General features: G+C 37.2%; 1 protein-coding gene across 1 annotated transcript in view; it reads left to right on the forward strand.

The window, feature by feature from the left end:
* The window catches only part of polrmt (polymerase (RNA) mitochondrial (DNA directed)), an 87,052-nt gene extending 72,140 nt beyond the window's left edge, over positions 1-14,912 (forward strand). The window contains exons 20-21 of the mRNA XM_030132543.1: positions 5,921-5,994; positions 14,091-14,912. Of these exons, the coding sequence (XP_029988403.1) occupies positions 5,921-5,994; positions 14,091-14,140 (124 nt within the window). The 3' untranslated portion in view covers positions 14,141-14,912. The remainder of the gene's footprint in view (positions 1-5,920; positions 5,995-14,090) is intronic.
* The last annotated feature ends 365 nt before the right edge of the window (positions 14,913-15,277 follow it).

The raw sequence follows: 15,277 nt of genomic DNA on the forward strand, positions 1-15,277 counted from the left end.
ACCATCTTGTTATTCAGGTTTCCGTTCTAGTTCATCTCCTCCCACTCTAGGTGTATTTGTGGAGATGCATTTATGACAAGATTTTATGGACCATAATCTGTCAAGTCAAATTACAGCCCAATATACAGTACAATAGTACAGATAGTGTAAGAAAAAGAACCAGACAGGCAAAAGTAGAAGAACCAGACATAAAGGCTCTGTAATGCACTGAGAGTAAAGAGTAAACCCTAATTATTGTGAAAAAATAAACAAACCTCATATTAATATAATCTGAAGCGTATCTGAAACTTCAAATCAAAACTCTGAACACAATGAACATAAACTTTGTTACACAGAAAAATCAGCTCCCCATTGGGGCTTTTCCACTAGCCCATACACTATACGGACAAAAGTATTGGGACATGTTGAATTCAGATGTTTCTTTTCTAAGAGGGGTCTGGGATACAAAAGAATAAAAATGAAAAAATGCCATGATATAGTTTTAAATTGTGATAAATTTTGCATTGCATTGATCAATCTCCCATTAAAGTTTAAAGCAGCGTAGGGCTTTTATCACTAATTTTTCTTTAAGTTTGTAAAAATCTAGTGATAGCCTAATTATCACTAATCTATTAGTCTTTCTTTGCGTACGCACTTGAATCAATTCTCTCACAGCGAACAACTTCGAAGATGACTCTATCACCAGCACTCTATTTGTTTACATACCAAACCAATGTCAGTCGGGCATTTTCGGAAATTTTGTCACGAAGTGCATAGTGGGAATGGGAATTCCACCTCCACCACCACTTCCAACTGAAAATGAATATGAGGTCATCAGTGATGTCACCAACCGGATTATTAAAGGTGACAGGGTGGGCAGCTATTTCAAGGAGATGCGTAGAATGTAAAATACAGTATTATTATGAAAATAAAATATAAATTATCACCATTATGACTTGTGATGATCTAAATGATCTAATGATCTAAAAATTGTATATTTTTTTTCATTTAAACACTTATCAAACTCACTAAAGTTAGAAAGGCAATGTGAGGGACATGCACAAATCATGTACATTCCCTCAAAGAAAGTTGTACAAAATAATAAAATCACATTTCAACATATATACAGGGGTTGGACAAAATAATGGAAACACCTAACATTGTGGCATCATAGAAGGTGTTTCCATTATTTTGTCCAACCCCTGTATGTGCGTTTGCCAGTTCAAAATAAAACCCCAGGAATTCATTATTTTGCGTCGTGTTCATGGTGATAGTTAGATTCTGCTGGGGGACACCAAAGGAACCTGATACAGATACTGACCCTTATACTTAGTTACTATATCTCATGAATACACACCATGGTGCTTCCTCCTTCAGTCACCAATGATAACTGGGCCTCAGTGGTGTTTACACTCAGTTCCATGTACAGCATCCTTTGTCCTCAGCACACAGTTAGAGTACGGGAAACTCCCCACTGGTCCATTGGGTTTGATCAAACATTTACAGTGTTGAGGGGGTATGCACAGTGGAAAAGTTATAGTAGCTAAAAATCAGGAAATCAAATCAAAAATCAAAAATGCATATTTAACCCTTTCATGCATGCTGGTCACTACAGTGGACATCCATTCTGCAGCTGTTCTCGTGTATATTCATGGGTTTTGTTGTTTTAGTTCCATATCAGCCAACTCAGTGGACACTTATGCACCATCCCATACACTGCAATTCATACCATTACTGTAACTTTACATTCTTGATAAACCTGATCTGCAGTAACATGATTGAGTGTAAATCAATTGCTAATTGTGATTAGACTGTAATTAACAGTTTTCTTAAGCAATTTTTTTAAAATATATATTATCTCCATGAAGTAAGAACTAATATTTGAGTATGATAAAAGGTGGGAAAACATCAGATTAGCTGCATTAAAAATACTTCTGTTTCATAGTTTTCACACAGTATATCATTTTCTGATATTGCATTTTAAATATGGGTTTTTTTGCTTCAAAAATTAAACACATGGTGTCCAAATGAGTGGACATTTTTGTAACTCCATGGAAAAATAGGTTAATTTAAAAAAATCAATCTCATTGTTTTTTTCATGCCTAAAGAGGAATAAAAACACTCAGGAAAATAACCTTGACTAAGGTTCTCATAATTCATGCATCAAAGGGTTAAATGAGAACATCTGACATGGCACTACTCTGTTTTGATGCACGGATGTTTCATTTATTCGTGTATAACCACAATGTGTTGTGACTTTGCGTCTGAATGCCTTCTCATATGCTATGTATTATAAATAAATGTACCTTGGCTTATCTAAAAATATTACCTGATAATTGTTTTAAACCCATTTTTGCAGTGGCAAAAAAACCTAATTCCCATTTCTCTTCACAAAGGATAATGAAGGATCTATAGGGGCATCCTTGAAAATGTTCCAACAGACAGACGAAGTCCTTGGAAGGACCCTGAACACTGGAACAGATCTCTGACGAAATATTATGACATAGCTTTATGTAAATGAATCTTGTAGGATCCCACCTTGATTTTGAGAAACATCCCCAGTGTCTGCACAGTAGAGATACGCCTAATAGAGTATTGACAGGTCGTTACAGCTGTCAGTCACCGTTTTTATATCTCCCCTCTCTGAAAAGACCAGTGTTTGACCAAAACCTTCCATTCCGAGGGAATTTTTCAAGCTTCCTCTTAGACCTCTTCAATTCCAACATGCTGAAAGGGTATAATTTTTTTTCCTGGTAGATAGATTAAGTTAATTTGCCATTTTTACACATAATCGGGTACATAGGAATTCTTCTGCAGAGGTGTCTAAGCAGTATCAAACCAACATCCGCAGTATAAATACAGCTAAATGACAATAACACAGTGACTTGTAATAAATATCTACAAATAAATACTTTCCACAAATTGCACATGAGAACATTGCTTTTGGTGTTTTCAAAAAGCACAGCCTACTAAACATTAATGGGTTATTCTTTGGCACATTTCTGTATGTAATCGTGCTGACAGACTGACAGACCAACAAAACACCAGAGGATTGTGGGACTTTGTAGAGGTATGTGCTGTTGGAGGCACCCTCATGCCCCTGTAGTGATTTATTTAGAGGTGCTCATTTAAATGCAACCAGAGTTACTGGACTGGCTGACAGCTCCCACTAATGAAACATCCAGGTGTGACCAGCACCTGCAGAGAGGTGAATTCCCTGGACCCTCAGTCTGTCAAAATAATAAATCCATTTGGATGAACTGCTAGACCAGTCCAGTAATCCACTTCAGTTTCAAGACAATCATTTTGTTCTCACAGAGAGCGGTACTGAATGAAAAACGAACCAGTGTTTTTCTGTGTTCTTCTTAAATCTGAGGTTACAACACCTACTCTGCGTTCACCCTCCAGTGTACACTCAAGGGATTTAAAAACGCACCACTCAGTTTTGAACTTAACCCATAAAGACCCAAACATCCACTGGTGACCAAAACCATCTACTAATCTAAAGTATCTAATACCTGTTGATCCACTAATCCTATAAATACATGTGAATAATTGGTGTAAAATACAGTTTGCCATCTTTTCATGGTCATCAGATTTGACCCATTTGGACGTTCAGAGGCTCCGTAGTTACTGTTGAAACACCGTCATCTTCTACAGCACTGATTCACCAGTAAAACCCATAGAGTTCGATAAATGACGGTGGACGTAGACACTCGGTTAATGTTTAGTTAATGATATCTTTGTCTTCTAGTTTTCTCTGTTTTGATATAATAACCTTTTCATGAACATCTGTATTAAATATAGGAAAATATATGATTCACCGTGAAAAATGCAAAATACACAGGATAATATCATAACGAATGGTGGTAAATCACTTAAGAAAGGTTAAATAGAGAGAAAAATTCATCTGAGAACTCACATGAAAGTAGCAACCCATAAAGTAGTCTTTATAGGTTGAAAAAAGATGAGAATTTTTTGTGATTAATTTTCCAATACCCTCACAGTGAGTAAAGGCAATGTGCAGATTTTCAACATGAAAAGTTGTGTCATGCTTCACTGGTTTTTGGGTGCAAGTCTTGAGTCTAAAAACAATAACTGTGGACCTGAAGACCCTACATTGGCGCCATCTTAAGTTTTGTCATTTGTGATACTGATTGTGCTTATGTTGAATGTATTGTTTCTGTAATGTTTTTGTTAATGGGATGATAACATTTCCAATAAAAAATCAATAAGGGACAAATTCTTTCTTGTTTTATTACATCTTAAAGGGGTCATATTTTGCTAAACCTACTTTTCTTAGTCCTGATAGTTCATAAAGTTTGAATTTGAACCCTCCAGGTGCTGCAAAGCTATCTTTATATTCATTCCGGCAAAAATTGAGTGGATTTCTACAACCCGTTTCAATTCCTTCTTAATTTGTCACGTTTTATAACTACCGTACTTTCCGGGCTATAAGGTGCACCGGAATATAAGCGTCACCTGACTATAAGCCGCGGCTGACTTTAAGTCGCACCTGACTATAAGCCGCAGGTGTCCACATTGTGACATGAGATATTTACACAGAAAGATGGTAAACAGAAAGTTATTTAAATATTTATTTCCATACCTTAACTGCTTTTTAACAGTGCCTGTAACACAGCAGTAAACGGCAGGAACACGGCTGGTTAAAAAACCCAGAAAAGTCATTGATCTCTGTCTTCATCTTCCTTCTGCTCATTGAAACCACTGCAGTCATCTTCTTCAGTGTTGGAGTTGAACAGCCTCAGCTATGTCACACACCTTCTCAGTCTCTCCTCCGTTGTTGCTCAATGGCACTTCCGTGCTGCAGCTTTATTTCCTTCTTAGACAGACGCATCGATTGGTTTTAACTTAAAAGCTGCAAAATATGCATTTCTTCGTGTGTTTTCCATGATGAGGGTTTGTGCATGACACGTAAAATGATTGTTAAAATTAAGCTTAAAACTTCTCCTCTTCATCACCTCTTCCACCTGTCTGTCTCACTTTTGCGCTTCCTGCTAGAGCGCCCCCTGGAGGCTGTTAGCCCGTATAAATCTATACTCAAGCTGCATCGCTGTATAAACCAGGGGGTTCAAAACGAGAAAAAAGTAGTGGCTTATAATCCGGAAAGTACGGTAGTTACGTCACAACATTTGCACATATAAGGTCAAGACTTCCGATGAACATTTCTCTAAGTACGACATAATTGTTTGTCAGCAGCAGCAGTTGTAGTCCATACTGAAAGTATGTCCAAACTTCGAGCCAATTTCCTAAAATGTTCGTTCATTCATTTTCTGAACCCACTTTATCCTCACTAGGGTCACGGGACATTTCACCAGTTCATCGTAGGGCTGACATGTAAAGACAAACAATCACTCTCACATTCACACCTATGGGCAATTTAGGTTAACCAATTAACCTAACAGTTATCTAAAATGTTCAGTTGTTGGTTGAACGGGACAGAGCAGCACAGCCAACAATCTGGAGGGGGTGGGGCCTGAATAGGCTCATTTGCATTTAAAGGGCCAGCACTCAAAACGACCTTTCTGGTGTCATTAGTCATAAATAGGGTTGAAGATGGACCTGTGGAGTTGAATTAATGAAGAATTCAGACCCAAGCATAGCATTTACAGTTTATGTAGACCACAGAGAAATGTTTAAAAATGCATAATTCCATTTAAAAAAGCAAAATATCACTCCTTTAAATTGGTCCTGGAAAATTTGCAGAAATTCTGGCAATGCATCTTTAAATGCCTTAAGTGTATATGCACCTTGAAAGGACTTTTTAGGGGAAACCTCATACTAAACATGGACAAGTTGGAGAGGATCTAATTTTTTGGCTTCTTCACAGGGTTTCTAGTGAACTTTTTCTGCTCTTTGCAACGTGTCTGGAGAGGGTCATTAAGTTGTGACTTGTTTCTGTTCTCCTCCTTTGTGGCAGGACTGAGGCCAAGAATAAGAAGTACCAGGAGTACAGGAGGCTGCTGCTGCTGCTGTCCAAAGTGCCCCAGACAGGTTAGTTACACGGCCGTCTGCCTCGACACAACTGGATAGTGTTGTTTGAAGCCGGGCCAACATACAGGGTGCTGACTTTTTTTTTTCTAATTGGGCAAAAGAGAACCTTTTATGTCCTGAAGCTTTAGTTAACAATGGGTCTCACTGATAGGAATGATACTTAATTGGATTCTTGTGCGCTGTCTGTCTTGTCTGTGTTGTTGGGAGATGGAGGTGGACCCAGATAATTGCTAATTGTTGTTGCCGGTTGTTATCTGTATCCCCTACCGCCGCTGCTGCTGCTGCTGCTGGTGTGTGTCTGCTGCTGGTGTGTGTCTGTTGTTGGTGTGTGTCTGCTGCTGGTGTGTGTCTGTTGTTGGTGCAGAAGCCGGGGCTCAGTCAGTCAGGTGGATGCTGGCTTTGCTGTTATATAACCCCCCGCCTCTCCATCTCCATCTGTACACTTACTGTCTGCTTGGCTCTGACAGCTGGTTGTAGAAATTGATTGCTGTTAATTGTGTCCCTCCTCTGCATAATCAGCTTATGTGGCCGAGGCCGGTCAGGTATGCTCCACAGGCATCTGTGTGAGTGTGCACGTCCCTGAATTGCCCACCGTATTTACAGTTCAATACCAGACTCAATGGGACTGAAATCCATTATAATCTTCACCATGAAGGATCCTGAGCCTGTTATTAAGGTGAATCAGGTTTCAGTGAGTGTAATCCAGCTGAATCAGATGCATCTATGACCACAGAGTTAAGGAGAAAAGGCTTAGAGTGCCCATCAGGTAACCTTACATCCATTACTGTGAACACAGACTAATGTTTCCACGGCTACAGTCTGTCATGTTTTGTTCTGTCCTTGCTCTGCTTTAAATTTAAACTCTGCTTTTTTTCTGCAGTGACTTGTTATTCCATTAAGGCAGCAGCACAGCTTGTGGGGCTCAAACAGAGCTGGTTGTCAATGTCGACAAGAAGAAAAATGTGTTTTCATTTTTATGTGCGATGCAGGACATTATATCATCAACAGTCTGTGACCAAGATGAGATAACATTCTAACACATGACGTAAAGTCATTTTAGTTCAGGGGCCACATTCAGCTCAATATGATCGAACCAGTAAAATAATACCAATGAAAAAATTACAATTACATTATGAAAATGTTGACAGCTACAAAGTTTTCTTAAAAATGTGAATAACATGAACAACTTGAAGTGTCTTAAGAAAAATAACTGCAATTTTCATATGTTTATCATTTACAGATGTACATTACAACTTACAGATCACAGTGGATCTAAAAATACACAAAACATTTAGCAACAGGCAGAATATTGTTAAAATTGCACTGACTTCTCTTAGGACATTTAAGGTTGTTCATATTTTGTTTGGGTTATTCACATTTTTAATGAAAGGATAGTTTTTAAATGTAAGCATTTTCATGGAAATGTACTTTTTTTGCACTAAAACAAAGAGAAAAATGTGTAGTTGTCATTATTTATAGGTTATTATGATACTACAAGTATGTGACCTGTGGAGAACCACGGGTTGAGGGTTGTAGTGCAGAGAGCAGATTTTTGAGAGAAGATGTTAGTCTGTATTTTGTAAATACTGACATCAGAATTGTTTGGTAAATCATTCTGTAAAATGCAAAGGACAATTTATATATTAATACACATGTGAATGATTTAGTGGGGGTCCGTGACACGCCACAGACCATATGACTGTAGCTACGTCTCCTGTTTGAATTTGTGAAGTGAAAGTGAAACTTAACAGGTGTTACTAATTCCTCTACGTCTCCTGTTTGAAAAATAAATAGCTTAAATGAAAAAAAAAAAAAATGTTATCTGGCTTGTTAATCTTTATTCCCCATCGAAGTTACACAAAAATCTTGTGTTCAGATTCATTTTTTATCTTTATTTTTTTTCTCCATTCTTTGCTTATTTGGAAAAGCATGTCATACAAAACTTCCCTTTCGGATACAAATCCATATCCACACGTCAAATTTGAATGAAGATGCAAATCCAAGATTTTTGGTTGAATATAGAACAAATTAAAAAAAAGAAAGAAAGAAAAGTGGGTAGGAGGAGAGGGCTTACTCTGCTACTTCATCAACAAGAGAAAACACACTAAGCTGTGTATGTTTACATTAACCTAAACGTTCAGATGCATTTTAAGGTACATTTTAAGGAAAACATGGATGTAACGGGGACAGTCTAAATTGTGATCAGTTATCACCAAATTTCATGTGGACATCTCTAGTCATACCCACTTGCACCTCTCCTAAAATCAAAATGAAAACCCCACTTTTATGGATGCTATATGCATTAAATTTTTCCTCTCCAGATGTTTGTATTTTGTAAATACTGACACATAAATTGTTTGGTAAATCATTCTGTAAAATGTGAAGGACAATTTATATTTTCATACGCATGTGAATGATTTAGCGGAGGGTCTGTGATACGCCACAGACCATATGACCGTAGCTACGTCTCCTGTTTGAATTTGCGAAGTGAAAGTGATACTTAACAGGCGTTATTAATTCCTCTATGTCTCCCCGCTGTTGTGAACCTCATTTACACCCCCCCCCAATACAATATGTCGGGACTGTTGGCAGTAAATGTAGCATTCCTGTTTTTAATTTAATTTCCCGTCATGCAGCGCACTTATTGTATTCCAAAATGACTAATATCTCAGAAAACATTGGTCCTATCAACTTCCCAAGATATTTAATGTGGAGAGCAGTAGGTAGCAAATTGTCCAGGTAAAAATTTCTCAATTTGTCAGAATCATGCCGATACACACACAGACGCTCTGAGTCCTTCTAGTATTATGTTATAGATTTGACTCTTCTGACCCACTTGAGATTCTATTGGTCTGCATGTGGCCCGTGAACAAAACTGATTCTTAATATCTTCAGTGAAATTTCAGCCCTTCACAAATTCATCCCACAGGCCAGATTGGACCCATTGGCAGGCCGGTTTTGGCCCGCAGGCCATATGTTTGACCCCTGTGACCTAGAGAAAACAAAGGGAGGTCTGATGTCTAATTCAGGGTCCACCCGTGTGTTTTACAAATACTCCAACATATATTTATTTATGTTTACGTTCTCTTCAGGTTGGAGATTAGCATGGCTCTGCAGCTACAACTGTAAACTAAGCTTTTCATTTCCAACTTCTCATGCTCTCGCCTTAATAATTCAGAACGTCGCTTCCACTGGTGCATGCAGCTGTCAGAGGCAAAGAGCACACGAGGCAAAGCAGAGTGGAAGACAGGACCTCACCCACAGCTAAAATTAGTATTCAAGCAGTGTTTAAAGTTCATAGAACATTTACCGGTTCCCTGTACGACTCAGAGTAATGGGTGGTGGAATGGAGCGTAGTACTTTTACCCAGGTATTGTACTTAAATACAAATCTGAAGGATGTGTTCTGTACTTTTTTCATTGACTGTTCCAGTGAATCCCCAAATGTATTGATGTAGAATTTTATGATAAACTGAAGGTTGAAGTGTTGTAGAAACCTTCCACTTTAAAGAGGCAGAAGCTGAAATCAGACGAAAACACAACAGAATTTTAAATACACACCTTCTTCTGGTACAAATCAAAAGCCTCATTATCACACACACACACACACACACACACACACACACACACCCTTTGTTAACACTGTAGCAGCAAACCTATTGGTTGAATTCATACCAAATTGGGTTTATAGATTGCCAGTGACCCAGAATAGATGTCATTACATTTTGGGAAAAGTAGGTCAATGTTCAAATTTTTTCCCTTATAATAGGCAAAATTTCAAATGCCTATAAAACATACATTTTGTTTCAGTTTACTTCAAAGTTGGCTCATATATAATTTTTATATTTAACAAGTATTGAATATGAAGGAAAGAGGGGATCGATGCCAAAATAAACTACAGTACGTGTGAGGGGCGGGGTTTGTTGTGCCTGGCACCACTTGTTTATATAAATGAATCCGATTTCATTTCATGCTGTTGTGTGAAATCACAGAGTAGAAGAGTAGTGTTACGTTCCCGTCGCATCTGACAAAACCTGAGCAGCGGTTGATACTAATGGCTGTGAGTCACTTAATTAATGCTCTTACTTGTATGAAAACACCTATGATTAGATAAAATCTGCACATTTTTCTACAGCATGAAAACATAGTCCTCTCAGAATCATGGATTTCTTGCCCAGCGAAGCTAAAAACTATCCCTAACTGCTGCTTTCAGTGAAACATATGGTGGTCTTATAGGATATGATACACTGTATGGACAAAAGTATTAGGATATACTGATTCGGATGTTTCAGAGCTAACAGGAGTGAGGTTAGGATTGATTTTGTTTACTTTGTCATCTACACTTAAAAACTGTCAGGTTTTTTTTACTTGATGTTACTAAACAGTGATTTTTTTTTTTAACACAGCAGAATGATTTGTGGATGTTCTACATCTAGATTTCTGAAATATTTAGCATGTTAAGATCATGAATTATCACATTAAACCTCAAGTTACTAGTTTCTTCAACTCTCACACGGGAAGAAAAATCAACTTTTAAACTTAAAATAAATTTTGATTTCATATAGGGATGTAACGATATGAAAATTTCAAATCACGGTTATTGTGACCAAAATTATCACAGTTATCATTATTATCGCGGTATTATTGAAATTTTTCTCAAAATGTTCAAAAAGTACTTATACACACACTGAAATAATTTAACCAAGTTGTATTTAAAAATAAATAAATAAATAAAATAAGACAATAGGCACAATGTACCTTCTGTTGGCAGAAACACTCAAATATTAACCTTTAGTGATCTGAGCCTATTTTGTCCGTTTTTCAGTACTTTTGATTTTGCCTTTATATACATACAAACAAATGTTTACTGTACGCATGTTTGGTATCTTTGTTTTCAGCACAACTTCATCTATATCATCTGTCTATTATTTTTTTCACTTTAACCTACTATATCAACATAAAAGGCCAGAAAACACAAAAAAAAATATAAAATCCGATTTGAAAAATTTATATGCTTTATTGCATAAATAACACAAAATTCCTTAACGAACCTTTTCAAAGACTTTAAAAGTGACTATTGGTTCCAAATATTAGGTATATACAATTAAAATTGTAATAAATTAAAACTATACTTAAATATTTGGCATAAAAACAGATTTTTACATAGGGTTTTTTCCCCTAAAAGTGTGGTAATCAAACACAGTTATCATGTTAATTAGAATTTTAACGGTAATACTGTCTGCAATTTTACCACGATTTATCGTTATACCGGTAATCGTTACATCCTTAATTTCATATTTATCGTGACAGTTATTGACAACTGAACATTTTCATCATGATAATATTTCAAATCAACAGGAATGGGAAGTCCTATAAGCTGTAGGTGTGATGTGTGCTCATGTTTTTGTCCATACATTGATGTACAGTAGTGTGCTGAAGTCCTAGACCAACATTAGGTTTGTTGGTTCAGGAAAATTATGACCACACATATTTATTTCTCAGTCTCCACATTTTCAAGATAAAACAGCTTCTATAAACTGAAGTGGTCGTATTTAGTGTGACCTCCCTTTGCACTTAACATGTCTTTAACCCTTTGGTTCAGAAAATATGACATTTATTGCATTCATTTTATGCTGTTTCATTCCAGGTTTCATTCAACACATGTCAGATGTTTTTAACTGTTTGTTCTGCTCCTTGTCATGAGCTCAGGGATCAAACTAAATAGTGACTTTAACCTTTCGAACCCATTTCATTCAACTTTTTGTGCGGCTTTTAAGGTTGTACTCACATTTCCTGTATTTCCTGTAGAAAAAAGAAGAAGAGATAAATATTTATGCTCATTTCAACCCTGCAAAACAACAAAGCTAAAGGTGACCTTAGAGTTTTGCACAGTTCTGTAGATTAACTACACAACAGTATACAAAGCAGTTAGAATGAGCTCAACATTAAACAGGCACAGCTGTAAAATGCAGCATGAACGTGAACGCTGCAGCAGAATTAATTCAAAAACATTATATATCCTCCTGAGACCCAGGAAAGTGAAAATTGTAGCTTTTTTACGTTAAACAATTGTCTTGATTGCAAACTGCATAATCCAACAGTTTTTTCAGATACATTTTTAAAATTATTTTTATTTATTTATTTTTTAATGGCATGTCCTTTGCAATGGATGGCATTTTTTTCAGTAAAACTGTCAAGCTTTTGTCCCCTACAGAGGATAAAAATACATTACTGGGTCTCAGGAAGCTATAATAGTAAAACAGTAATAGGCGGGGCTTAATTTGAGCCGGATCCAGCACCTCCAACGTCGGATCCGGGACCTATTTCATTGGATCCGGCACCTGTATGAAAAAATAAATAGCCTAAATGAAAAAAAAAAAAAAAAAAGAAGTATGTTGTTATCTGTCTTGTTAATCTTTATTCCCCATTGAAGTTACACAAAAATCTTGCGTTCAGATTCATTTTTTATCTTTATTTTTTTTCTCCATTCTTTGCTTATTTGGAAAAGCATGTCATACAAAACTTCCCTTTCGGATACAAATCAATATCCGCACATCAAATTTGAACGAAGATGCTAATCCAAGATTTTTTGTTGAATATAGAACAAATTTTTAAAAAAAAGAAAGACAGAAAAGTGGGCAGGAGGAGAGGGCTTACTCTGCTACTTCATCAACAAGAGAAAACACACTAAGCCATTTATGTTTACATTAACCTAAATGTTCAGATGCATTTTAAGGTAAATTTTAAGGAAAACATGGATGTAACGGGGACAGTCTAAATTGTGATCAGTTATCACCAAATTTCATGTGGACATCTGTAGTCATACCCACTTTCACCTCTCCTAAAATCAAAATGAAAACCCCACTTTTATGGATACTATATGCATTAAAAGTTTCCTCTCCATAAGCGCACATTGTAGGAAAAAAAGCTTAACGTAGCTTAATGTCCGAAAGCAGTGATCAGTCCTCACCAAATTATGCATGGACATCTGTAATCATGTGCACTTTCACCTCTGCAAAAATCTAAACGAAAACCTTAATGTTATGGATGCTGTCTGTGTTAAGTCTTATTTTTCTGTTAATAAAACACTTTCCCTTCAGCACCCTTACATCTGAGTCCAGTCATTCACTCTGTCTGTGTATACAACAGTTTTTGGACATTAAGCTTTTTTACATTAAGCGTTTTAGACTGTCCCCATTTTGAGTCGCCAGATGAACCCCCCCTCTGCGTTCTGGCACCTCCCACTTTACAAATTAAGCACTTGTAATAGGAACCATTATGCTGCACAGTGCATGACTTATTGTGTGCCATTAGTACTTAAACTGCAGTTAAAGATCTGAATACTTTTTCCACCTCTGACAGCTGCATATAACACTGGTCAACAACAAATTTATTGTTTAAGTTTTTTGAGCTGATTTAGGATAATTTTGGTGTGCTGAATCCAAAAATCACATGAATTTTGCTCAATCAGGTCAACTTTTTGAACTATGCTACATATTGGCTTTTTAACATTTTTGCTTACATTTATGGGCATTTTCACATCATATGATACAAAATTCTTTCATATTTCTTGCAATAAACGAGTTCTGAAGATTTTACTTTTGCCAATTTATGATTAATGTTTTTTTTAATATTACAGGTGAATGAAATGGCTTTGACTAGAAGATCTTGCAAAAATAAGCCTGATGTATTCTGCTACATCTGTGGTGAATACACCATTGTACCTAACAGGAATCAAGTCACAAGTTTCATAAAGTGTGCTTACCAATCTTATTTTGGTATTAATTATTATATTTTGTGAGAAGATCAAATTTTTCAAAATCAAATTAGCAAAAAAACCTGACCTGATTGAGAAAAACAGATGTCATTTTTGGATTTAGCGGTGCAAAATGGTCCTAATTCAGTTGAAAAAACCTAGACAACTTGCAAAAAACATTTTTTTGTAACCCAGTGTAATTTGATGTGAATGTTTGTTTTTTTTTGGTAATGTTTTCTGATGCCGGTTTGACTCGTGCACTTGAACATGTAACGAACTCCATTCAGCAGACCTAGCGGTGAACCTAACCTGCTCTTGCATTTTCCCTCTCGCCTCTTTAGGTGATTTTGATCTCCATCGGGTGAAAGAATCCACGTATTTCTTCAGCTGAGGGCTTTGAGTAGGTGAGTCAGCAGAGGGGAGATGAGTGGAATTGACAGACCTCAGCAGGGAGACCCCCCACACACACACACCTCAGATATCAGCTCATCGATCTGGCCGCACCCTGCCTTCCTGCCTGCTTTCGTGGTCCACGGGCTTGGAGCGACTGTGGTCATCCTCATAGAGATGCAGACGTCTGAGGAACTGACTGCTGAGCTTCATCCATGCAGAAAATAAGAGAATCAGCACTGGATGGAAACGTTCTCAATCAGTGAAAATACCTCTTGTAATGGACTTGTAGGCAGTATCTAAGTAATATATATATATATATGTATGTGTGCGTGTGTGTGTGTGTGCGTGTGTGTTCATGAGCTGCGCTGCAAAAATCACACGTGGCCTGTGTCGATCCCTCATCGCTCAGAAACAATTGTGCTGCTTGATTAGACCGAGCAAAAACCTCGAGTGGACACAGTATGGGTGTCGAGGGCATGTGTGCGCATCTGGTTGTTCCTGCAGCGAAGACCAGCCTCCGCCATCATCCCACCTAATCATCAAGTCCATCTCTCACTGGATGACAGGATGCTCTCTGACAGAATATTCCACCAGCTCCAAACTGAAAGGACTCAGCGGAGATGAGACATTTACAGGCCATGAATGACTTTACTGAAGTGTGGATCTTGATAGTATTGTGTCTCTGTGTCTTGACTTTCACCCTTTTTTTTTTTTTTGGAATAATTAAGACACTTGACAATTTCTGTTAAATAAATATGTTTCTTAAAATGTCTCCTCATTCATGTGACGTTTCAAAGAAATATCCGACCCTCTTGTGCTCAACTAGAATGGACTTTTATTTAGATATATCTGTACATTTCAATCCCATTGTGTGTCGTGAGATGAAGGTCCTCTTTTAGATGTACGACAAAAGGCTTCGCAGGCTTTGCTAATCAACTCAGATCTTATTTTTCTGGGCCAGTGCCGCATCTCGAAAGTAAAAATAGCAGAAGTGCTATCTGATGATTGCTAGAAACGTTACGGCAGTTTGAGACAAAAGGTGCCGTTGATGTTCAAAGGCAGATGTAAGCTCAGCCAAACAAAGCTGGCCCAGTGACTAAGAAAATGGAAGTAATTATTTAAGGGGCGTTAATTC

Source organism: Sphaeramia orbicularis, chromosome 4 (assembly GCF_902148855.1).
Source record: "Sphaeramia orbicularis chromosome 4, fSphaOr1.1, whole genome shotgun sequence".
Classification (NCBI taxonomy): domain Eukaryota; kingdom Metazoa; phylum Chordata; class Actinopteri; order Kurtiformes; family Apogonidae; genus Sphaeramia; species Sphaeramia orbicularis.